This window comes from Salmo salar, chromosome 13 (genome assembly GCF_965601325.2).
Source record: "Salmo salar chromosome 13, fSalSal1, whole genome shotgun sequence".
Lineage (NCBI taxonomy): Eukaryota > Metazoa > Chordata > Actinopteri > Salmoniformes > Salmonidae > Salmo > Salmo salar.
In genome coordinates, this window is record NC_138303.1 from 22,728,979 (window position 1) to 22,756,398 (window position 27,420).

At 42.6% G+C, this 27,420-nt stretch overlaps 1 protein-coding gene across 3 annotated transcripts in view; it reads right to left on the reverse strand.

Moving 5' to 3' along the window:
• Positions 1–497: 497 nt before the first annotated feature.
• The window catches only part of slc6a6 (solute carrier family 6 (neurotransmitter transporter, taurine), member 6), a 34,242-nt gene continuing 7,319 nt past the window's right edge, over positions 498–27,420 (reverse strand). For 2 of the 3 annotated variants that reach the window (XM_014134772.3, XM_014134771.3), the window contains exons 2-14: positions 24,125–24,354; positions 23,754–23,888; positions 19,549–19,783; positions 18,043–18,175; positions 12,985–13,119; positions 10,472–10,575; positions 10,203–10,327; positions 7,823–7,935; positions 5,482–5,619; positions 4,652–4,754; positions 3,618–3,718; positions 2,897–3,067; positions 498–2,638 (exon numbers count right to left, since the gene is read on the reverse strand). In XM_014134772.3, the coding sequence (XP_013990247.2) occupies positions 2,483–2,638; positions 2,897–3,067; positions 3,618–3,718; positions 4,652–4,754; positions 5,482–5,619; positions 7,823–7,935; positions 10,203–10,327; positions 10,472–10,575; positions 12,985–13,119; positions 18,043–18,175; positions 19,549–19,783; positions 23,754–23,888; positions 24,125–24,353 (1,878 nt within the window). In that variant the 5' untranslated portion in view covers position 24,354 and the 3' untranslated portion in view covers positions 498–2,482. 3 annotated transcript variants of the gene reach the window in all.

Consider the following 27,420-nt stretch of genomic DNA (forward strand, 5'->3'; position numbering starts at 1 on the left):
GAGGGGTCAGAGTTGCCACATCCTATAGCCCATCAGTAACTTTCACTGTTGTGACCAAGCATAAGTGAGTGGTCATTTTGATGGGGTGTGTGATTACAGGAAAAAGTCTTAAAATGGAAGCACGGGCACTCAATTCCTGCAGGGTGTCTGTCAGCACCATAACAATAGTACAATTGTATTTGTTTAATTAAATATGAGTCTACTCTATTAACACCAACATCATTTCAAAAATGACACAAGGTACAATATTTATTGTGTGGTTATTTAAGCCTCCTTATTTGAATGCATTTGTTTTAAGTCCTTTTCAATATATACATGTAGGATATGAATATGGAATACGAATATGGGAGAATGTAGAAAAATATCCTCATGTTAGAAGTGAATGTGTGTAGTATTTCCATAGCAGTCTGTATGAGAGAAATGCAGGCCAGTAGACCCTAGGGAAAGTTACTTAAATGCACTTCACAGAACAAATTAATAATTCACTCAAAGACGTGTAAAGAAAAATACGTTTATTTTCAATCTAGGAAGAGATGATACAATGAGCATCTTAAAGAAGGACAGACGTTAGACAAAAATACTTTGGTACACTTGATTTTCCAACAGGGTTTATTTATTGCCCTCTGGACTAGTAATCTTGCTGACCAAGCACTGTACTGTGGATGTTCATGTACATGCATTGGGTAAAAGAATCTCACTTGAACTTTAAACATTCATATTTTTTTATGTTGGTCACATATCAATTTTTGTATTTTTACATCTGTTTTCAAATTGAAATCAAATAATTTGAGTGGTAAAGGCCATTTCTTTGACGAATATTACACACTGCAAATATTCATTCAGGCTCATAACATTTAACATTAAAATACAAATTGCTGACTGTATTCAGAAAACATCAGTCCTCATCAGTGACAATGTTCATATGATGTACAGTATAAAATGGTTAATACAAAAAGGCATATGTGATTCACAAACAATAAAAATACTAAAATACAAACAAGTAAAATACTAAAATACAATTGCCTAAAATTAACATGATAAAATCCAGCGTCTGGTGGTAGATTCATATGATACAGATATTCAGTGACCATCACTGCTATTAAAATGAGTGCACTGGAGAAAAAAACAATTATTTCACATTTTTAGAAAAAACATTTTGCTAAGGTTACATTTTTTACTCCAATCAAGTTATGGTTCTCACAACTCTCACAGGTTTATTCCTAAAGAAACAGAATGTTTGATGGCAATGTTCCACCTTTATTTTATTTATTTATTTATAGCAAGTGAGTGAGAGTCTAATGCTCCTGTTTGAACCGATAGATATCAAAGTGAGCAATACCAAAAAGGTTTGAAGCTATATACTTTCCTTTTTAAATGCATGGTGCAAATGTAACTGTAGGTTCTTGCGACCATTACAGAGGAGGTTGGTGGCACCTTAATTGGGGATGACGGGCTCATAGTAATGGCTGGAACAGAATCAATGGAATGGTATCAAATACATTAACAACAGGGTTTCCATGTAGTTGATACCATTCCATTCACTCCATTCCAACCATTATTATGAGCCGTCCTCCCCTCAGCAGCCTCCTGTGGACCATTATCATAAGAGATCACTACAATAAAGGTGAAACTCAACGTATAAAGTGCAAAGAGAGGTTTCAATAAATGCACTGGGGCGGACTGTAGGCAATGTACAAATACTCTTAAAATGCTTCTTCCCTTTTGTCCTTCACTTCCTCCTTGTTTTCCCCACCTCCTTTCCTGCCTCCCTCCTAAGGACATGTGATCCTTCCGGGAACATTTTGTGCAGTATTTGGGCATGGCCATAGTTAACCTTAAGGACGTACGTATGAACTTCTATATTTACACTGCATGTTGTCACTATACATTCAGGTGGTGTGGAAGTCTACTCTACTAGCAGGTGTGACTGGCTGGCGTCCACTAGCACAACTAAGATTTATTCAGTTGCATCTCAAAACAAACAACATCGACAACAGATAAAAAATGACCTCAGACAAGGATACTGCCACAATAATGTGAGGAAATTATCTTAATAGTTTGCTACCTAACATGTTACACGTTTAGTTTACTGTATTTGTGATAAGTGAAAATTACCTTTTTTTTCTCTAGTATTTCCGAACAAACACCTTCTCAGTTCTCAACAATCAACAGAAAGTTAATTAACATAGAACAACATGTTCTATCTCAAAATATAGCCTGAACTGAAATCACCACCCACTACAGCAACGACAACAACGCTAACAACAACATTAAAAAAATACACAGAGAAAAAACTACAACAACCCAGTGACAATATATATAATGTAGCTCTCTTCATCATCGTCATAGAAACCAAACCAGAATATTCCTAGTGCGGATATATAGAACAATGTAAACCTGGTTCTACCACTATCAAAGTTAGCAAATATATGATAAAAACATAGAAAGCACGTCAATCAGCATGTCCTCTCACAGAGAGTGCTCACATCATTGTTTCTACAATGGTGTGGGTGGGCTTAATCAGGCCGTTGTTCCCATTGGGGTCCAGAGGCTGGGTCAGCTCGCTGCCCTTCACGCTGTACTCTTTGGGGCGAGAACTCGCACCTCCCTTTACTGGGGCCGCCACTGCCTTAATCCTCTGTGGGGAGGAGAGGAAAAATCCTTATATCATGCCATAAAATCATATTACATTGTATACTGTATCATGTGAATATCTTATTATCTTATATCTTGTGTGCCATATCATACAAGTTATGCAATTGCATACCGCATGCCATTCCCACAATTGCTGCACTTCCTTGCAGGCAGTGCTTGTATTCATACCACTAGTTAACCCTTTATCAATGATTTGGGACATCTTCTAGGTTATCTAGCATCATCTTTTGTGTTTGCGTACCTCGATGAGCGGGCCGTCGGACTGGAGGATCTTGATGACCATTACCATGGGGATGCAGATCATGGAGGCCAGGGCCAGAGACCAGCCCAGGCCGATGGACCAGTCTGGGTACTCATACACCTTGTTATAGGTCAGTGGCTTGTACTTCACCAATGAGAAGATAAAACAACCCTGGGAACAACAAGAAAAATGGTTTAGGACATGGTCCCTCACGGAGACATTCAACAGTACATCATCACTCTGATCCAAGAGGTTCCTCATGTTTTCAGAACCACAACACAACAGTGTTGGGCTATTGATCACACTGTAACAGGCTGTTGAACATTTTGTAACAGTGTTGGGCTATTGATCACACTGTAATAGTGTTGGGCTGTTTAACACTTTGTAACAGTGTTGGGCTGTTGAACATGCTGTAACAGTGTTGGGCTGTTGAACATGCTGTAACAGTGTTGGGCTGTTGAACATGCTGTAACAGTGTTGGGCTGTTGAACATGCTGTAACAGTGTTGGGCTGTTGAACATGCTGTAACAGTGTTGGGCTGTTGAACATGCTGTAACAGTGTTGGGCTGTTGAACATGCTGTAACAGTGTTGGGCTGTTGAACATGCTGTAACAGTGTTGGGCTGTTGAACATGCTGTAACAGTGTTGGGCTGTTGAACATGCTGTAACAGTGTTGGGCTGTTGAACATGCTGTAACAGTGTTGGGCTGTTGAATACTCACCGCACAGAGGACGGGAGTGATGAAGGTCCAGCTCCATTTCATCCATGGGTTTGGTCGGTAGCCAATCATGTCTTCAATTGCATCATAGAAATTATCAGCGCCTGTCAACCAGACAGAAGAACAGACTGGTTGTAAGGGACACACTCCTAGTCTCCTATACAATAAAGGTAACCATCATATAAAACCTGTGCATTTTCTCAAGGTGAAACATCAGGGTGATGTATTAACTTAAAACAGAATCAGTATCTCTTCATCTCTAGACCAATGACAAGAGCTACAGTACAGGATGTGGAGCCATCATAGCCTCTACAAACACCCTAATCTACCTGTCGGCTTTTCCATGAAGTCACATATTATGGCATAAACAATCTCTCTGTAGGGGCTGGATTCAATCCGTATTGCAGAAGTATCAAGGAAGAGCTGCACTTTTGCTCGATTTAAATTTAAGGGCAATGTTCCCACCTTAGCGGAGACTGCATTCACGGTAAACGCTGCATACGTCAGCTCAATCGGAAATGACCTTCTGCGATACTTCCGTGATACAGATTGAATCCAGCCCTAGTTTACTGTTAACTGTTACAAAACTAGGAACAGGTTCCACTCAGCAATGACAGACAACCCCTGTTATGGCCTATGTGCCATTGCATGATAAGCTATTCTTAGCAATACCGGCATGCTTGCTCTCTTAATAATGGCTATAACAGCGTTACTAAAAACACCTCTAGGAATGGCAGCTGGGTCGTTGTGCTCCTGTTCACCTCTTCATTATAAAGGTCATTGTGATGAGGCGGCATAGTTCTTAGTCATTTGCCTTCAATAGAAGCCAATGGGCCGTGCGTAAAAGCCAATTCAAATGATTTACGATTGGCGTGAAAGGAAACAAGGTTATTGTTTACATTTTACCCCAAGCAAGGTCATAACTCATGTGTTATTGTTTTTGTTTAACACTTTAAAAACACAGTATCTTAACATGTGTTCCCTAAATGTAGGCTACACACTTTATTTGGCAAAAAGGGCAACAACAAAAAACTTACCATAAACCCAGGCTACAGCAATACATTCAAAGAATGCAACCCACAAAAGGCACACACCACTGGCTGCATAGTAGTCAAAGAGTTGAAACACATACATGCCACCCTGAAAAGAAAGCACATAACAAAAAGAGAGTGAGAGAGAAATACAGAAAGGGAGAGCGATGGGGTGGGCATGGGTAGGAAAAAGTGGAGGAGGTTGATACATCAAAATGCGGGCGCTGGGCCAATGAAAGGAGAGTTCAACAGGTGGTGAGATGTGAGGTATAATTGAAGTAAAGTTAACTGGAACATAGCATTCCAAATTGTTCCATTCGTGATGTCAAGCACACAGGATGTGATATGAGAGGTCGTTAGTAGAAACCCCATATTTGGTCGCAAAATTGTGACATTGGCAAAGTATGTGGAAAAACTATTGTGATGTTATCTTATAAGTTAACCTGAAGTGTGTGTAGTAGAAACGACAGTGTGTATCGTTAGCTTATATTGAGATGTTTCTGTATGTGAACATAATTTAATTCCAAAGGTCTCAGAAGCGATTTTTTAAAATTGTATTTAACTAGGCAAGTCAGTTAAGAACAAATTCTTATTTACAAGGTAAAAATCTGTTGTTCTGCCACTGAAAAAGGCAGTTAACCCAATGTTCCCTGGTTCAGTGGCAGAACTGGGATTGAGCTCTGGGATTCGATCCAGCAACCCTTTTGGTTACTAGCCCAATGCTCTTACCACTAGGCTACCTGCCACTAATCGTAGTATGTCAATGTGTCTTACATGTAAGGTAAAAACAACATGTCGTGCATAGAGATACGTTAAAGTGCTGTTGGTGTACTTACTTTCGTTACCATGGTAAGTCCCAAAAGATAGCTTATGCAGCACATTACAGCTATAAAGATCTCGCGGCGATAACCCGTCCTTAGGGCGGCTGGATACAGATCGACCAGGGAGGTGATCTGTCCTTCCACCTCCACAAACTGGGGAGACAGAAAGCAACACATCAACCTTAATGTCCCACAGAACTCTGACATCCATTACCACTATAATTGATATTGCTTTTAGGCCTTATTACAAAAACATGAATACTAAATAAATACATTATAAAGTAACAACCTATATTTATAGCCCTGGATCTCATATGAGCAAATACCCTGAGAAACTGTTGAGCATGAAAAATCCAGCAGCGTTGCAGTTCTTGGCCCACTCAAACCGGTCCACGTGGCACCTACTACTATACCCCGTGCAAAGGCACTTAACTCTTTGGTCTTGCCCATTCACACTCCCCTTCATCTACACTGATTGAAGTGGATTTAAGAAGTGACATCAATAAGGGACAATAGCTTTCACCTGGTCATGTTCTGTAAAGTCAGCGTACAGGAATATGGAAACACTTAAAAAATGTGCAGCCTGGAACCAATTTAATTTCTCAGTGGTCTGTCGAAAGCTTAACAAAAAGTAATGTCTGCCTCTCTATATGTTCACTTTTCTTTCTCCTCAAACCGCTGATTAGACTAGACTAGAGAATGACTGCTGTCTCTGTTGTGCAGTAATGAGACATTCTAAACAAGGCTTCTCGTGGGAAGGCCTCCTATTGGTTTGTTCATGCAAAACAAAACTGACTGTCTCCCACTCTCAACCTCTCTCTCGCCCTCCCCCTCCCTCCCTCTCTTTCTCCAGTCTATTCTTCATGGAAACCCTATCCACTTCAAACTACTCCAGTTGTCTTGTCATGGGCTGAATTATTTAATTGGCAGTGCTGTTGTCGTCACAGTAAATGTATCTGGAGTCACACTACTCTGATTTAGTGAAATAGACTTTGTTATTCAGCATACACTGAAAACAGTTTTTTCCCCCACATCTTACAACAAGCCCTCTCCTCATAACTATGGCATACGAGCAATGAAACAATACTGTATTCAGCACCTCTAATCTGCGTAAAATGTATGGTCAAGAATGACGGCCACTCTCCTGCTCATTTTGCCCATGGAAATAGTAGTGCTAGAAGCACAAGTATTTATTTCAAGTTTGGACCATCATCCCGATCTCCTGTTTGGCTGAGATATATCATTGGGCATGAGGAGGGCTGACTTAGCACAGAGTAAAATTACACTTGGAAGCTGGAAATGTGATAGTGAGAGAACCCCACTGATGCCACTCCTGTGTTGTCTCCCTGGCCATGCCTCCGTTCATCTTAATCAACGCCCCGGGACTCTGGGCTGCAGGGACACCTCAGAGGAAGGCTATAGGGCTAGACTGTTAGGTTCTACCTACTAAATTACTATGCGTTCAGAGATTAATTTATTACTGGTTCACACACTTTTACAAAAATGGTTTACTATTTGCGTTCAAGCCTTCAAGATGTAACAGCTGTTTTGACATAGTAGTAGAGTCCACTCTGGGAAAACACTGGTTAAAAATACTGCCTGCTGTGAAACGTGTTGGGTCGCCTTTCTTGTCTGGAAGTTATTTGAAACCAGAGGTCGTTGATGTTGATCAGACACACAATCTCTTTTATACCAATGACTGACCTGACTGCAGCCCTGTGCTCCATTTGGAGCAAAACTGACTACTGTACTGGGGTCCTCAAAGGAACTATACCAATCGAAAAGGTACCACTTTACACTTCTGTATAGGTACCTACTTCCTATATATTTACATGGTACTGTAAATACATAGGCATATTGTAATTACAGTGTAGATACACTAACAACATGATGTAATTACAGTGTAGATACTCTAACGACATATTGTAATTACAGTGTAGATACACTATATTGTAATTACAGTGTGGATACACTATATTGTAATTACAGTGTAGATACACTAACCACATATTGTAATTACAGTGTAGATATACTAACGTATTTTAATTACAGTGTAGATACACTAACAACATATTGTAATTACAGTGTAGATATACTAACGTATTTTAATTACAGTGTAGATACACTAACAACATATTGTAATTACAGTGTAGATACACTAACAACATATTGTAATTACAGTGTAGATATACTAACGTATTTTAATTACAGTGTAGATACACTAACAACGTATTGTAATTACAGTGTAGATACACATTGTTACAAGGTCCTTATAACTAGGGACATGTACTGTCACGTACTGTGGTACGTACCACTACCAATAGTAATGTATGCTAGCTATTGGTTTAGTACTGACCTGACTGTCGAGGCCCAGTAGCAGAAGCATGATGAAGAATAGGATGGCCCAGAACGTGGGATAGGGCATCATGGACACAGCCTTAGGGTAGGCAATGAAGGCCAGGCCAGGACCTAGAAGGGGGAGAAGAGAGGGGAAGGGGGGAGAAGGGGGAACGAGAGGGGAAGGGGGGAGAAGGGGGAACGAGAGGGGAAGGGGGGAGAAGGGGGAACGAGAGGGGAAGGGGGGAGAAGGGGAGAAAGAGAGGGGAAGGGGGGGAGAAGGGGGAACGAGAGGGGAAGGGGGGAGAAGGGGGAACGAGAGGGGAAGGGGGGAGAAGGGGGAACGAGAGGGGAAGGGGGGAGAAGGGGAGAAAGAGAGGGGAAGGGGGGAGAAGGGGGAGAGGAGAGGGGAAGGGGGGAGAAGGGGGAACGAGAGGGGAAGGGGGGAGAAGGGGGAGAGGAGAGGGGAAGGGGGGAGAAGGGGGAACGAGAGGGGAAGGGGGGAGAAGGGGGAACGAGAGGGGAAGGGGGGAGAAGGGGGAGAGGAGAGGGGAAGGGGGGAGAAGGGGGAACGAGAGGGGAAGGGGGGAGAAGGGGGAGAGGAGAGGGGAAGGGGGGAGAAGGGGGAACGAGAGGGGAAGGGGGGAGAAGGGGGAACGAGAGGGGAAGGGGGGAGAAGGGGGAACGAGAGGGGAAGGGGGAGAAGGGGAGAAAGAGAGGGGAAGGGGGGAGAAGGGGGAACGAGAGGGGAAGGGGAGAGAAGGGGGAGAGGAGAGGGGAAGGGGGGAGAAGGGGGAGAGGAGAGGGGAAGGGGGGAGAAGGGGAGAAAGAGAGGGAAGAGAATTAACCAACCCGTCTAATTTGAGCTTGGACGGTATGAGGGGGGATAAAAACATTAAACTAAAGACATCCAAAGTATCTGGAATGCTAATGTTACAGGACTGGAAGAGACTAAGTGATAAACCTTTGGTATATGCTATGTGTTTCTGTTCTGTAAGGACTGGATAGGTTGAGGAACTATCCACTAAGTGTCTGCTATATGCTGTGTGACTCTAGCATCCTACATTAGTTTACTTGCTAAACAAATACTGACAAAGCAGATAGCGATTTGCTCAAAAGCATAAGCTAATTCAACAGGATTTTGAAAGGCACTTGAACATATACAAACAGACAGGAAACTGAACTCAACAAACTATATATCATTAACTCTTGCAAGTCCATCCAACACAATAAAGTATTGCACAGATTTAGTTAGACCTCACATTTGTCATTATTTACTGTTATCCACAACAATTTACATTTACTGTAACCGTAAGAAAATATGACCTATTTTTCAAGTTAATCCTTTTCCAATAAATATGCATGAATTATAGCAACAACAAAAAAATAATCAGACATTGATTTTCAATCATTCCAATTGACAAACACAGCAGACACAGCTATAACAGTCACAGTACAATATAATTCTCTCCTCTTACTAATTCAAGTTAAAGTACATGGAAACAGTTTCTCTCTGAACCAGGTTGTTGTCAAGGAAGGAACAATAGCAACACTGAACTGGACAGAGTGAGCATGCTGAAAGAAGATGCATCTCCTTCGGAATCCACATAAAATACAATATCAAGGTGGGCAGAAACAGAACCGCTTAACTAAAGCCACCTCAGTGATCCACAGCTCAATGCAGTACAGTACTTAACATTACAGTTACATTACAATACTTGGCACTGTCGTTTTCCACAACTATTTCACTGGTTGTGAGCAGTCTACTGTATTACCCAACATAAATGATAACAATTTAATTGGAACAGAATTGGCTTATTTTATTTTGGCTTATTGCACATTATAGTGACTGTAAACAATTTCTTAATTATATAAATTCAATCCACACTTGCCAATGACCCCTCACCATAAGATGTAATGATTTTTTAAATAAACATAAATATTATAAATAGATTATAAACCCTAGAGCGGAACATTGGTGCACCTGGTGCCTTTGAGCCCAGGTGACTGTGAATGGTAGAGTATAGCTGTGATTATGAGTGTGGTTTTATAGAGTGGCTCTTTATTTAACCCAGCTTTACATGGTAGCTCAGACACACGGCACAGTGCTCAACCAGAGCCAAATTCGCTGTGGAAAACACAGCATAGAAAAAGCAACAATTCTGTTTCTTTCAGGCCTTTATTCAAGGAGTGTCCAATTGCCGATACCTCTACATTTCAGCATTGCCGTTTCCAAAACTTATCTTTTCAAATTACGCATTTTAGTTTTTCCCCTCTTTCAAATCTGGGTGACTTATTGGCTAAATCGTTTAAAAAAAAAACTTTCCAATCATCTGCTTTGTTCGTTAGCAGTGCCCACCATCACTGCTACGTTCACTGTTGACCTTTGACCCTCATACCTGACTCTGCCACATCGGCAATGTCCACCCCTTGCTCTTGTGCCATGAAGCCCAGGACGGAAAATATTGCGAAGCCAGACACAAAACTGGTACCGCTGTTCAGGCCTCCCAGCAGCAAACAGTCCCTATGTCACACATATGTCATGGAGGATGTTAATTTACACAGACGGAACCGAAGTTCCCATTTCTTTCTTACGCAACCGCCTTTGACACGAGTTGCTCTCTCTACTACTACAGCAGTCCCCCGTCACCATGACAACGAAGCTCACCTGTAGCAGTTGTATTTGTACTTGTTGTAGCTCCCAAGGGACGTCATAGCCCCCAGACAGATGGCGTAGGAGAAGAATATCTGGGTTCCTGCGTCGATCCACACCTGAGACAACAACGGCAACAACATGATACCAGGCGGCTCACTTCGCCATTCATCATACACTTCTGGTCACATGGCCAGCAACCTTTTTCATCTTTGTTGGGACATAATTGGGTTAGATTAACCTAATAAGCAATGAGATTTGACATTCAATTTGATTAACGCACTTAAAGCATTTTACTATGACCTTTTCCTTCTGCGTCTGATCAAACGTACAAGTAACTAAGCTACTGAGGCTAAGACACATAACTACTTGATTAAACATGTTGCGAGCTCAAATCAAATTGAGGGCACTGAATTGCTCTTCAGTGCACTCTCAAAATTGGGGGATAAAAAGGAAAATTTCCATCAAAACTGAACATCTTAATCAAAGCAAGGCTTTTGTTGTAACATTGGAAATCAAAAAGACCACATGGGAAACCATGTTGCAAATCTAATTTATCCAACAAAAGTACCTTTTGGCTTTCCAGCTCAAAGCATGTAACAAAAAAGCGGCTCTAATCTCATTGTAAAACAACGATGTTGCAGAATGATTGTCATGGAACTTTCCAGGTCCACCAGGCATAGTTAAATCTTATATGCTTTCATGCCCTCAGTTTGTCCATAGATTGCACTGGGACCAACAGAGAAACACATCTTATCTCTTTCCTAAGCGTCAACCCTATTTTTGCTAAAATCATTTAACTCCAGCAGTGAGCTAATTGAATTACACGATATAAATATATATACACAAACATGTATGTGGACACCCCTTCAAATTAGTGGATTTGGCTTTTTCAGCCTTAACTGTTGCTGACAGGTGTATAAAATTGAGCACAAAACCATGCAATCTCCATAGACAAACATTGTCAGTAGAATGGCCTTACTGAAGAGTTCAGTGAATTTCAACGTAGCACCGTCATAGGATGCCACCTTTCCAACAAGTCAGTTATCAAATGTCTGCCCTTCTAGAGCTGCCCTGGTCAACTTTAAGTGCTGTTATTGTGAAGTGGAAATGTTTACGAACAGCAATGGCTCAGCCGCGAAGTGGTGGGCCACAGAAGCTCACAGAACTGAACCGCTGACTGTCGAAGCGCGTAAATATCGTCTGTCCTCGATGCAACACTCACTACCGAATTCCAAACTGCCTCTGGAATCAAGGTCAGCACAACTGTTCTCCGGGAGCTTCATGAAATGATTTTTCATGGCCGAGCAGCCGCACACAAGTCTAAGATCACCATACGCAATGCCAAGCATCGGCTAAAGTGGTGTAAAGTTCGCCGCCATTGGACTCTGGACTGGTGAATCACGCTTCACCATCTGGCAGTTCGATGGACGAATCTGGGTTTGGCGGATGCCAGGAGAACGCTACCTGCCTGAATGCATAATGTCTACTGTAAAGTTTGGTGGAGGAGGAATAATGGTCTGGGGCTGTTTCTCAAGGTTCGAGCCAGGCCCCTTAGTTCCAGTGAAGAGAAATCTTAACACCACAGCATACAATGATATTCTATATGATTCTGTGCTTCCAACTTTGTGACAACAGTTTTGGGAAGGCCCTTTCCTGTTTCAGCATGACAATGCCCCCGTGCACAAAGCGAGGAACATTCAGAAATGGTTTGTCAAGATCGGTGTGGAAGAACTTGACTGGGATGAATTGGAACGCCGACTGTGAGCCAGGCCTAATCACCCAACATCAGTGCCTGACCCCACTAATGCTCTTGTGGCTGAATGGAAGCAAGTCCCCACAGCAATGTTCCAACATCTAGTGGAAAGCCTTCCCAAAGGAGAGGAGGTTGTTATAGCAGCAAAGGGGGGACCAACTCCACATTAATGCCCATGATTTTGGAATGAGATGTTCGATGAGTCAGGTGGTGTATGTCATAAACCTGGATGGTTGGAGAGTTCTAGTGAGTCTTGCATTGTGAGTACATGTTCTCTCAAAGATTATAGTGTCACTAATAATTCAACCAGCCCTAACCAAGGCTGTGTACCGGTTCCTTTTCCGCAGTCCAGATTACTTTATGATGTAGAGATGTGTCACGCCCTGACCAGGTGAACTCGGGTATTTTGGGTCAGGGTGTGTCATGTTGGGTATTTTTCCTGGGTTTGTTTTCTATGTTGTCTCTTTGTGTTTGAGCAAGTAACGTATCGGCATTTTCTTGATTTTGTGTACGTGTTTATTTCAAGTGTAAAGAATAAACATGTGTTCACTCCCAGCTGCGTTTTGGTCCGCTTCCTCGTCACCCGACGACGATCGTTACAAGATGTCAGTGAGAGGCCCTGATAGACGTGTAAGTAAACAGATATGCATTGATGCTGAAAGGGGATATGTGTAGTCATGTCATTGGGGGCAGGCGGAGGGGATTGCACAGAGACAGGGAAGATGGGTAGAGGGGTGGGGATGAGGGTTTGGGTAAGAGTTATGGCTCCTACCTCTGGATCCTGTAGGCGGGTCAGGTTGGGGTAGAGATAGAATTTGATCCCTTCGGACGCCCCTGGCAGAGTCACTCCACGCACCAGCAGCACAATAAGCATGACGAAAGGGAAAGTTGCTGTGATATACACCACCTAGAGAAAACAGATAAGAGACAATTATATATTTATTAGCTGATTTAAGGTTTCATAACAGAATGGAACTTGGAGAGGATGCTTGAGGTAGAAGTTACCCCCAACTACAGATCTAGGATTAGATTACCATACCCCCCAATTCTTAAAGGGATGAAGAAATATCTGATCCTGTGTCAGGGGTTAGGTTGGGGGTAACTTCTACCCACTCCTTAGGGCTCCAGAGATAGACCATCAACTGAAGCCAAGGTTTCAAAATATAAAAGGTGGCGCAGTTGGCCATTTTACAGAATGGAATGGTTTTTGCTAGGGGAAAAAATTGTTTAAACAGATAGGAAAGGGAGCATGGAATATACAGAAGGACACAACTGCACAAAGATAGTTGACTGTTGTGGATTGCATTGTGTGAGGTGTTTTCAGCTGGAGTGAGTGCATGGAAATATACTTTACAATAGCCTTTTAACTGAAATAACAGCTGCCGTCATATAAGTAGTGGCCTCCATAACATAACCAGGTGACCTGTAGAGCTCTGTGTTTGCTCTAGGTGTGTGGGGATAAGAATATGTATTACATGGTAATAATGCCAGCCATTTACAGTGTAGATTTAAGCCACTCCCTTGTTAAGATCTGGTAATGAACAATTCAAAATGGCGCCGACAGTGATGGTTGCCTCGCTTCGAGTCCATAGGAAACTACACAGTATTTCGTTTTTTAATGTATTATTTCTTACATTGTTACCCCAGGAAATCTTAAATCTTATTACATATAGCCGGGAAGAACTATTGGATGTAAGAGCGACATCAACTTACCAACATTACGACCAGGAATACAACTTTCCCGAAGCGGATCCTCTATTTGGACCACCACTCAGGACAATGTATCTAATCCCAGAAGCCGACCCAAAACAACAGCGCCGCAGAAGGGGCAGACGGAGCGACCTCCTGGTCAGGCCCCATAGACATGCACATCGCCCACCACTCCCGAGTATACTATTCGCCAATGTCCATTCTCTTGACAACAAGGTAGATGAAATTCGAGCAAGTGTTGCCTTCCAGAAAGACATCAAATATTGTAACATTCTCTGTTTCACGGAAACATGGCTCTCTCTGGATATGTTGTCGGAATCGGTTCAGCCACCGTGCTTCTCCATGCACCGCGCCGACAGAGATAAACACCTCTCTGGGAAGAGGAAGGGCGGGGGTGTATGCTTCATGATTAACGACTCATGGTGTAATCATAACAACATACAGGAACTCAAGTCCTGCTCACCGACCTAGAATTCCTTACAATCAAATGACGGCCATATTACCTCCCAAGAGAATTCTCATCAGTTATCGTCACAGCTGTGTTCATTCCCCCTCAAGCAGACACCACGATGACCCTCAAGGAACTTCACTGGACTCTATGTAAACTGGAAACCATATATCCTGAGACTGCATTTATTGTAGCTGGGGATTTTAACAAAGCAAATTTGAGAACAAGGCTGCCTAAATTCTATCAGCATATTGATTGCAGTACACGCGGGGGTAATACACTTGACCATTGCTACTCTAACTTCCGCGATGCATACAAAGCCCTCCCCCGCCCTCCCTTCTGCAAATCCGACCACAATGATGCTCCTAACGTGCTCCTTGCTCCCAACGTCTTATAGGCAGAAACTCAATCAAGATGTACCAGTGACTAGAACCATTCAACGCTGGTCTGACCAATCGGAATCCACGCTTCAAGAATGTTTTGATCACGCGGACTGGGATATGTTCCAGTCAGCCTCAGAAAACAACATCGGTCTACACGCTGGCTCGGTGAGTGAGTTTATAAAGAAGTGCAATGGAGATGTTGTACCCACTGTGACTATTAAAACCTACCATAACCAGAAACCGTGGATGGATGGCAGCATTTGCACAAAACTGAAAGTGCGAACCACCTCATTTAACCATGGAAAGAGGTCTGGGAATATAGCTGAATATAAACAGTGTAGTTATTCCCCCTTCAAGGCAATCAAACAAGCGAAATTCCGGTACAGGGACAAAGTGGAGTTGAAATTCAACGGCGCAGACACAAGACGTATGTGGCAAGGTCTACAGGAAATCACAGACTACAAAATGAAAACCAGCCACGTCACGGACACCGACCGCATGCTTCCAGACAAACTAAACACCTTTGCCCGCTTTGAGGATAATACAGTGACACCGTCGCGGCCCGCTAACAAGGACTGCGCCCCCACCCTCCTTCTCCACGGCCGACGTGAGTAAAATATTTAAACGTGTTAACCCTCGCAAGGCTGCTGGCCCAGGTCGACATCCCTAGCTGCTTCCTCAGAGCATGTGCAAACCAGCTGGCTGGTGTGTTTACGGACATATTCAATTGCTCCCTATCCCAGTCTGCTGTCTCCACATGCTTCAAGATGGCCACCATTGTTCCTGTACCCAAGATAACTGAACTAAATGACTACCGTCCAGTAGCACTCACTTCTGTCATCATGAAGTGCTTTGAGAGACTAGTCAAGGATCATATCACCTCCACCTTAACGGACACCCAAAGACCCACTACAGTTTGCATACCACCCCAACAGGTCCACAGACGATGCAATCGCCATCACACTGCACACTGCCCTATCCCATCTGGACAAGAGGAATACCTATGTAAGAAAGCTAATCATTGACTACAGCTCAGCAGTCAACAACATAGTACCCTACAAGCTCATCATCAAGCTGGAGGCCCTGGGTCTCAACACCGCCTTGTGCAATTGGGTCCTGGACTTTCTAATGGGCCGCCCCCAGGTGGTGAAGGTAGGAAACAACATCTCCACTTCGCTGACCCTTAACACTGGGGCCCCACAAGGGTGCGTGCTCAGGCCCCTCCTGTACTCCCTGTTCACCCATGACTGCGTGGCCATGCAGGCCTCCAACTCAATCATCAAGTTTGCAGATGACACAACAGTAGTGGACTTGATTACGAACAACGACGAGACAGCCTACAGGGAGGAGGTGAGGGCACTCGGAGTGTGGTGTCAGGAAAACAACCTCTAACTCAACGTCAACAAAACAAAGGAGATCGTGGACTTCAGGAAACAGCAGAGGGAGCACCCCTCTATCCACATCGAAGGGACAGCAGTGGAGAAGGTGGAAAATGTTAAGTTCCTCAGCGTACACATCACAGACAAACTTGAATGGTCCACCCACACAGACAGTGAGGTGAAGAAGGCACAACAGCGCCTTTTCAACCTCAGGAGGCTGAAGAAATTTGGCTCGTCACCAAAAACCTGACAAACTTTTACAGATGCACAATCGAGATTATCTTGGCGGGCTGTATCACAGCCTGGTACGGCAACTGCACCGCCCTCAACCGCAAGGCTCTCCAGAGGGGGGTGCAGACTGCACAACGCATCCATGACACCTACAGCACCCGATGTCACAGGAAGGCCAAAAAGATCATCAAGGACAACAACCACCTGAGCCACTGCCTGTTTACACCGCTACCATCCAGAAGGCGAGGTCAGTACAGGTGCATCAAAGCTGGGACTGAGAGACTGAAAAACAGCTTCTATCTCAAGGCCATCAGAGTGCTAAACAGCGATCCCTAACTCAGAGAGGCTGCTGCCTACATTGAGACCCAATCACTGGACACTTTAATAAATGGATCACTAGTCACTTTAAACAATTTCACTTTAAATAATGCCTCTTTAATAATGTTTACACATCCTACATTACTCATATCAAATGTATATACCGTAAAATCAAATCAAATTGTATTGGTCACATACACATGGTTAGCAGATGTTAATGCGAGTGTAGCGAAATGCTTGTGTTTCTAGTTCCAACAGTGCAGTAATATCTAACAAGTAATATCTAACAATTCCCAACAACTACCTAATACACACAAATCTAACAAGTAATCTAACAATTCCCCACCAACTACCTAATACACACAAATCTAAAGGGGTGAATGAAAGTATGTACATATAAATATATGGATGAGCGATGGCCGAGCGGCATAGGCAAGGCTGTATTTTATACCATCTATTGCACCTTGCCTTGGCCATTGCTCATCCATATATTTATATGTACAGATTCTCATTCACTTTAGAGATGTGTGTTTTAGGTACTTGTTGGGAAATTGTTAGATTACTTGTTAGATATTACTCCACTGTCGGAACTAGAAGCACAAGCATTTCGCTACACTCGCATTAACATCTGCTAACCATGTGTAGTATGTGACCAATAAAATTTGATTTGATTTAATGCTGGATATGCAACTGTTTACCATAATGGTCTGTGTTTTGTACAGAGCTGAAACCACGAATTAGGTATTTCCATAACAGTTCACCAAATAGACAGTTGATCGGTCTCCCAACAAGCCACAGTGGTCCTTTAAGTGGTTCAGTAATCAGTGTTGGACACAGCCCAGTGACTGTCCCACTCCATTGACAGACAGACAGAGCTCTGAGGGATCTGCTGTACTGTACTGCACACTAACACACTGTCAGCATTGAGTCTGGCCAAAACCTAATGTACAGTACAGTAACTCATGGTCCTTAATCAGACTAACCTGCCTGTTTCTGCAATCATCAACAGACCGTTACTGCTTTGTCAGTGATAGAGACAAGTTGGCTACAACAAAAAACACCTAGCACCCAGGTTAATGCCCTTAGGGAGCAGACAATACATATTAAGTAATTCCCTTTTTTGGGTGTATACATACAGATGTAGGATACTAACCTGAGCCAGTTTGCACCAGCAGGAAAATAATTCTGCAGCAACAGGAAATGTGAAATATTATGTGGATTATAATTGTAGGGGTTGATACATTTTTCGTAGTAAAGTTGTCCTGCAACAGGGTGATCAAATTTAGATCCGACATCTGTAAACACACTTTTTAAGAGACTACAAACAAGCCTGATAACAACCACATCATGCTACTACCCACCTTCCCAGTGGACTTGACTCCCTTCCAGATGCAGAAGAAGCAGACAATCCACACTGCCAGGAGACACAGGGCTAGGTCCCACTTCAGTGGCCCGATGTCATCAATTCCAGAGGAGATGCTCAGCACATTGCGTCTTAGGAGAGAGGGGGCAGACAGCATCCAGGTTAATGACTGTTCTGATGGGACAGAACTGTAGGCTTATGTAGACCCCTGAACGATACAGTACAGTACATTTTCCACTCTACAAAAACATTTTAAAAGTAGGGCAAGTGTGACATGTCATAATTCCTGTGGGTCCTGTCCAAGGTTTCATGCCAACAGAGGTTACATCAACAGCAGTGAAAAGCAAACATCCACATGATGTGACGGTAATAGTGTGTCTGTGAGGTCTAGTTTTCACCAACCCTCCTCTGCTCTAGCTCACCCTGGACCTGAATGAACTGTGCCCTGAGACAATTTTGAGAGAATACGGCAGAATGTATTTTCATTCTATGTGTTCTATTTCTGTGGAACAGCCTCAATTCGCTGGGGCATGGACTCTACAAGGTGTCAAAAAGCGTTCCACAAGGATGCTAGCCCATGTTGACGCCAATGCTTCCCATAGTTGTGTCAAGTTGGCTGGATGTCCTTTGGGTGGTGGACCATTATTGACACACATGGAAAACTGTTGAGCATGAAAACCAAGCAACGTTGCAGTTCTTGACACAAACCGGTGAGACTACCATACTCCGTTCAAAGGCACTTACATATTTTGTCTTGCCCATTCACCCCCTGAATGGCACATATATACACAATCCATGTCTCAATAGTCTCAAGGCTTAACCTATTTCCTCCCCTTCATCTACACTGATTGAAGTGGATAAAAAAATGAAATGAACAAGGGATCATAGCATTCACCTGGATTCACCTGGTCAGTCTATGTCATGGAAAGAGCAGGTGTTCTTAATGTTTTGTAAACTCAGTATATATGACTCTGGTAGAAAGTAGATATCATCTACGCTGGATTTTGTGTTGGCCAAATGTTAATAAGCATCATCTTAACCTAAATTGTGATTTGAAGTTAAGTGGTTGTGGCTTCCCAAGAGAATACAACTTTGGCAGGACTTTTAAGAGTAAAGGAAAAGGATAATACCCCTTGATCCAAATATAGTACAGTGAAATGATCTAATTTAAAGATAGAATCAACCTCATGATAGAGGGGGGATTTCTTGGAAATGTTGCCCATTCAAACATAAGTTTACAGCAAACAAGGAAGAGGCACGGTATCTGTACTGTTTATATTTGAGTTTGTTTTTGACATTGTAAACCTGTCTGTGTTCACGTGCGTGTGTGTGTGTGTGTGTGTGTGTGTGTGTGTGTGTGTGTGTGTGTGTGTGTGTGTGTGTGTGTGTGTGTGTGTGTGTGTGTGTGTGTGTGTGTGTGTGTGTGTGTGTGTTCGTGTGTGTGTGTGTTCGTGTGTGTGTGTCAGTACAGAGTCAACCCAGCTGTCAGACGGTGAGTACTCACTCCCAGAACTCAGTGACGGGGGAGGTGAAGTTGGTGATATTGGCAGCCAACATCAGGGTCTTGTTCTTGCGGAATGTGTCCTCTACACACCGGTCTGTGTTCCACGGCTGATTGCATTTGGCCCAGGGCAGCTCCGGCTGAAAGCACTGGAATAGGTAGTAGAGTCCCCAGGCTAGAATCACTATGTAGTAGATGTTCAGGAGAGAGACGATCACGATAGAGGCATAGCCAATACCTACAGAGAAGAGAAATAATTCATTAAAACCAATACCGGATTGATTCTTTATTATATCAGTAAACCAGTGCAGAAGCTTGGGAGTAAACAGAGAAGTAGTGTTCTTGGAATAAGTCACAGCCATGATGAAACCACCATGAAAAATTGATGACCTACAACTAAATTGTGAAACCACAAGAGTTTCATTCCAAAACGCGATATATACATTTAAAAAAAAAATGTTGATAAATTGAAATGTTTATTAATTAAAAACACATCTTGTGAAAGAGATCAAGCTATTCTTTTTTCATGTTACCGATTAATGGGCTTGTGAAAAGACACCTATGATTTTGTTTAAAATATATTGCAAGGTAATTTTATTTTAGGGAGACAAATAATCATGTTTTGTGGCAAAATGCTATGTAACCACCCCAAACAACAGAACTGCAATAGAAAAAGTATCTTGATTGGGTTTTAAACAATTAGGGAAAAGGGGATACCTAGTCAGTTGTACAACTGAATGCATTCAACTGAAATGTATCTTCTGCATTTAACCCAACCCCACTGAATCAGAGAGGTGCCGGGGGCTGCCTTAATCATCATCCACGTCATCGGCGCCTGGGGAACAGTGGGTTAACTGCCTTGCTCAGGGGCAGAACGATAGATTTTTACCTTGTCAGCTCTGGGATTCCATCCAGCAACCTTTCGGTTACTGGCCCAACGCTCTAACCCGCCAGGCAACCTGCTGCCCCCACATGTAATAAAGTATCGATACATAAATAAACACATTAAAATAATTTGTTTAAACTATATAATGCAAATACCCTATCACATATCCAATTTATTGTATCAGAGAGTGAACAGTGTATGGAAAGTACCTTTTCTTTTTGGACATTTAAGCAACTTTTGGAACAATTTTATAGGGTTTTTACAGGTTTGTTTCGTTAGGATAAATCAAGGGAAGATTTTGAGTTTGATTATATACACTTCATAATAATATACATATAATAATATCAATAATATATAATATACAAATATATAATACAACTTACGACTGAACAGACAAATATAATGACAATGATTCGCTAAATTGCTCACTTTTGCGCCAGCAGCTAAAACCATTTGGAAGGTTCAGCACATCTGGACAGTGGATATAGCCAGAGCCATATATTTAGAGAGTTGGGCTAACTTTTAGCATTTAAAAAAATAATTCTAGACATTCAGTTAGGCTACATAGCATTTATTTTTACAATTCCTTGTGTAATGTTAATGGGGTGCTAACTTGGCTGCCATAAAATGTTGTAGTGTCATGTAAATACATCATAATGCAGAAACACCGATGTCCCTGCTCTCTAAACACAGCTCTGGATATAACACGTTTTTGTATGAAACAAGACTGTCGGATATTGCGTTATGCAAAAAAAAACATTCTAAAGCAAATGTTTTGAAAGTACGACAACAGCCATAATTGATACACAGAGAAAGGACCATTCATTTCAATTGCCGTTTATCGTATATTGGAATCAAACCCTTCAATGCATTTACTGTAGCAGAACAGTGCCATAGGGGCTTCAATATGTGTCACTGAATACCCTTGTAAACTAAACTAAGTAAAGCCAACATTGGAGCTGAAGCACTTCAGTGAACAGTACTGACCTAGTGCCTTTTGACAAAATGTATGTCTATAAAATCATTAGAAACCAATCCACTGACTCGGATGTTCACAACTCAACACTCCTATTTCAAAGAGAGGATGTTTCCCTGGCTTGAGTGTACTAACTCTGGTAATAATGACTTTAGTCACAGAAATCCCCTGTAGTCTTCCACTCCTCTGATCTATTTGTAAAGTGGTGTTACCTCCGCCAGTCAGGGTTGTGTGTGTGGTGGGTGAGGCAGGGCAGGCCTTCTGTAGGTGTGATAAAACACTAAGAGGGACAATGGCAGCCGGCCTATAGGCCACCTTTGGGCATCTGTCACTCTCTAGTCTATATGTGGGTAAACAAAAGTGTGCGCGCGCATGTGCGTGTGTGTGTTTGCGCACGTGTGAGTGTGTGTGCGCAAGTGAGTGTGTGTGTGTGTGTGTGTGTGTGTGTGTGTGTGTGTGTGTGTGTGTGCGCGCGTGTGTGTGTGTGTGTGTGTGTGTGTGTGTGTGTGTGTGTGTGTGTGTGTGTGTGTGTGTGTGTGTGTGTGTGTATGTGTGTATGTGTGTGTGTGTGTGTGTGTGCATGCACACCTGCGTGTGTGTGCCAGTTCACACAACCCGCCAGTCAATTAGGCAGCTGCCTCAGCACTCCTTGAATATTCAAGCACATCAACAGATGCTGAAGATTGGCTGCACCCCCAGTTTTCAGCTGTCTGTTTCTACCTGCCGCTCCCGGCTTCATGGAATAGCAGCTTATGGCTGGGAGCTGTCTCTCTACCTACTGGTCTACATGTTACAACTGGTCTGCCAGTAGCATATCACAGTGTAAACCTATGGCAGGACCCTGACTGATAAGGAGATACGTTAGAGTGCCAAACCGTGACGCCAGGACTGTAATAACGACATCATGCTACAGTAATATCCGATAACATATCTGTGGTGCTGACAAACAAAACAGGTGGCCCCCTGCTGCCAAGACCTACACCGTCCATCATTTCATGAAAAAAAAGTGTTTCTTTGCTGATCCACTGCATGAGATATTTATCATTTTGGGGCAGATCCCATTGCTAGGCAACTCGCTCTAACCTCCTCTGTTGCCATGGTAACACAGAACTCAGCACTACTTTACACAACCAAGGCTGAAAATACATGTGCTTGTGCATGTATGTACTTAGCTGCCACAAGTACAAAAAAATAGGCCAGTCTAAAAGCCAATTTATGCTTGATCCGATGTGGTCGAAGGCTCCGTATGGAGGGTGTGGCAATTGCGGAGCCTCCAGAGGCAAGCAGAGGCCAAATTGAGCTCCGTACTGCATTGCCGTGTGCCTCCCAAATGTTGTAACAATACTGAAGGCTCCGTATAACTCTGTATACCTCCTCATTGACATGATTGGTTGACGGTAGGTGGGGGCGGGAGGTCCTGTATAAACACAAACTCACTTCCTTGACTACTTCCTTCACAACAGCTCTGCTCAACAGCTCTGCGCTGCTCCGCAAAGCACAAGAAGTGTGAATGCCCTGACTTCTGCAGAGGCAGTATCACCGTAAATGCTGCACGGCCAATGAAGACATCGGATTGACCATGCAGCGCCTTTTAGAGTGTTCAATGTTTGGTGTTTGATTACGTCCACTCCAGGCTCCAATGCAAATGAGGCAATCCTCAACTAACCTGGTCGCAGATCAGCAGCACTGTGTGCTTTAGCTAAATCCTTATGCATGTAAAAAACACAGTCAGAGAAAGTTGGCTGAAACACATTCATATCTGGGACCAGTCTGCTCCACAGCTATGCTGAATAACGTATTTTACACATCACAGAGCATGCTAATGAAAGAAGTATCTATGGTCCAATTACCCATCAGAACACAGGGAGGGAGACCTCAGCAGAACTCAATGTCTGTGCACTGAGTCTAGCAACCCACAGACCAACAGCACAACCAGTGCTGTTGGTCGCTGCTAGGGAGTTTCGCAAGAGCAGTCAGAAAAACAGAACTACTGCAGTAGTTGTCACTGGAATTCGTTGTTTTTTTAAAGCAGGACGTGAATAACATCGAGGCTAGATCAAGGGCTGGTAACATAATTATTTTCAGTAGGGTTTTTTTTCTGCGATGGGACAAGGCACTAAGCAGGCACAAAGCAGTTTTGGCGCCCCGCCTGAGCAACGCTAATGGAAACTGTGTTTAGGCTCTTCGCTAATCCCTCTGTCAGTCGCTGACGTTACCACCTACAGTACATGTCCAAGAAGGCTTACACAACCTCCTTTCCCTGCCTACTTTCCCTGATGACGACCGGCCTTAATGGCAATAGGGGAGAATGGTATTAGGATAATGGGAAGCAGTGTGGTGACTCACCAGTGAAGATGGGGCAGAGTTTTTCCCAGCAGGTGATGCCTCCCTCAGAGGTATACTGGCCCAGAGCCACCTCCAGGAAGAACACCGGCAGGCCTCCACCAAACAGGAAGATGGTGTAGGGAATGAGAAACGCACCTGGGTGGAGGAGAGGAAGAGAGAGGGAGGGAAAGGGAACAGACAGTTAGCCTACAAATGTCAGGGTCTACAGTATGTGCTCACCCACAGCCATTTCACAAATCAAAATCCTGTAATTGCAGTCTCTGACTTGAGTTTTTTTATAGGTTCCTGAAAACTATTATCAAACTTGAGTGACCCCCAACTTTAAGACCTGTCTGTATGGAGAAAGGGCCCATGTTCATTTGAATGCCTACCTCCACCATTCTTATAGCAGAGGTACGGGAAGCGCCACACGTTCCCTAAACCGACAAAGCCTCCGGCCACGGACAAGATAAAGTCTAGCTTGCTGGCCCACTTCTCCCTCTGGATGGGCTTGCCCTCTGCCTCGTCCTCCGGCCGCGTGCCCGGGCTCTTCCCTGGCGAAGGCTTCAACGTGTCCTTGTGGAAATCCTTCAGACATTGGAGTTTCTCTTTCTGTGCCATGCTATAGAGGTTGAGAGGAGAGAGGACAAGGACAAGGAAAGAGAGAGAGAATTAGAGAAAGCGAGAGAGAGAGCGAGAGAGATAGAGAGAGATGAACAGGAAGAGAGAGAGACGTGAGCCGGATAAGGCAGAGATAGGACGGCGCATTAGCAAGATGAGGGTCTCTCACGTGCTGTATAGTCAGCCATGGCGTGATACAGTGATACAGCTATGTGTCAGTATAGAGCCTGCAATGAGAACTGCTACAGGAGTCACTGTATGGCTTCCTCCTCGCCACAGTTCTCTTTTATTCACTTCACATTGGATATACATTCCATCTTGCATTGCACATCTCTCTGGGTTGAATAATCTCTTCACTTGCACTGTACAAATATAATTTCTATGTGCATAATATAAGAAATGTTGATTATGTATAATTTTGTAACCATTAATTAACCAGGGACATCATATTGAGACATGTCCTGGTAATCAGACCTGGGTTCAAATAATATGTCAAATAGCTCAATTGCTTTCACATACATTCAAAGTAAGTATTCAGATATATTTTATTTGAAAAGTAGTTTAATATTTTAGTGTATTTGGAAATACACTTGGAAAGTATATGAAAAACTAATATACACTGACTCAAATACACTCCCATGCATTTAACCCAGGTATTTGAAAACAGTATTTGAAATAAGTATTCAACATACTGCCAAATACAATTCGGCAGACTATTTTACAAATAACCATTCAAATACTCAAATAAAAGTACTTATTTTGGGCTGTGTATTTGAAAATACTCAAATGCACAGAAATAGTATTTTAAGTACCACTCAAATACACAGGTCTGCTGGTAATGCAGCTCGAACAATACTTGAAGAACACAAATACAAGGAGAAGCAACAGCCTACTCTTCCCTTCAAGGTGGGTACATTGTCATCGAAGGAAAGAAAATATTTTGAACAGGATATACCGTATGCCTTTCAGACCACGTATAGACTAAAAATAATTTATTAAACAACTACAACACTGACTAACTCATGATATCCACCATAAATATGTAACCAGAATCACTGCCAAATAATTGTCCTAATGCTAAAAGCAAACTTAGAGAAGATACAGTGCTTTCAGAAAGTATTCATACTCCAAGACGTATTCAATATTTTGTTGCGTTACAGCCTGAATTCAAAATGGATTACATATATAATGTTTTTCTCTCACCCATCTACACAATACCCCATAATGACAAAGTCAAAACATGTTTAAGAAATTGTTGTACATTTTTTTTAAATAAGTATTCACACCCCTAAGTCAACACTTTGGCAATGATTACTGCTGTGAGTCTTTCTGGGTAAGTCTCCAAGAGCTTTTAACACCAGGATTGTGAAACATTTGCCCATTATTTTCCCATTTTCAGGTCTTGCCATAGATTTTCAAGTAGACTTCATTCAAAACTGTAACTCGGACACTCAGGAACATTCACTGTCTTCTTGGTAAGAAACTCCAGTGTAGATTTGGCCTTTTGTTTTAGGTTGTTGTCCTGCTGAAAGGCAAATTCATCTCCCAGTATCTGGTGGAAAGCAGACTGAAGCAGGATTTTGCCTGTGCTCCATTTTTATCCAGAAAAACGACCCAGTCCTTTATTACAATTACAAGCATACCCATTATATGATGCAGCCACCACTATGCTTGAAAATATGGAGAGTGGTACTCAGTAATGTGTTGTATTGTACTTGCCCCAAACTTAACACTTTGTATTCAGGGCAAAAAGTGAATTGCTTTGCCACATTTTTTGCAGTATTACTTTTGTGCCTTGTTGCAAACAGGATACATGCTTTGTAATATTCTGTACAGGCTTCCTTATTTTCACTCGGTCAATTGGAGTAACTACAATCCATCCTCACTGTTCTCCTATCACAGCCCTTAAACTCTGTAACTGTTTAAAAGTCACCATTTACCTCAAGGTGAAATCCCTGAGTAGTTTCCTTTCTTTCCAGCAACTGAGTTAAGAAGGATTCCTGTATCTTCGTAGTGACTGGGTGTATTGATACACCATACAGAGTGTAATTAATAACTGCACCACGCACCAAGGGATATTCAATGTCTTCTTTTTTTACCCATCTACCAATAGGTGCCCTTCTTTGCGAGGCGTTGGAAAACCTCCCTGGTCTTTGTGGTTGAATCTGTGTTTGAAATTCACTGCTCGACTGAGGGACCTTACAGATTATTGTATGTGTAGGGTACAGAGATTAGGTAGTCAATATAAAATCATGTTAAACACCATTATTGCAGTGAGTCGATGCAACTTATGAGACTTGTTAAGCACATTTTTACTCCTGAACTTTTTTTTTAAACATTTAACCTTTATTTAACTAGGCAATTCAGTTACGAACAAATTATTATTTACAATGACGGCCACTTGGGGATCAATGGGTTAACTGCCTTGTTCAGGGGCAGATTTTTACCCTGTCAGCTTGGGGATTTGATCCAGCAACCTTTCGGTTACTGGCCCAATGCTCTAATCACTAGGCTACCTGCCACCCCAAACTTATTTAGCCTTGCCATTACAAAGGGGTTGAATACTTATTGGCTCAGGACATTTCAGCTTTTCATTTTTTAGTCATTTGTAAACATTTCTAAAAACATAATTCTACTTTGATATTATGGGGTATTGCGCATCCATTTTAAATTCAGGCTGTAACATCAAAATGTGGGAAAATTCAAGGGGTGTGAATACTTTCTGAAGGCTGTTTATGTATCCGTGTCCATTCCGAAAGCTTGGATGGGTTCTGGAAGATCCCACAGCTTAAGTTCGCTGAATGTTTATACTGTAAACAGCCTTTCCAATAAAGACAGGATTTGGAATTACTGTCTCAGGTATCCCATTTCCCTGCCTGTGCCAAAGGGCTGTAAAACAATCAAAGCATGGCAGGGCAGGAGAAATTCCTTGGACATTTTAAGACACAAATGGATTTAAGCTTACTGCTGGAATACAATGAATGGTGTCGTATAAAACAGGAAGAATGAAAAAAGCAGCTATGATTAATTGTAAGTCTGATAATACCACTGTAACAGAGTAAGGTTT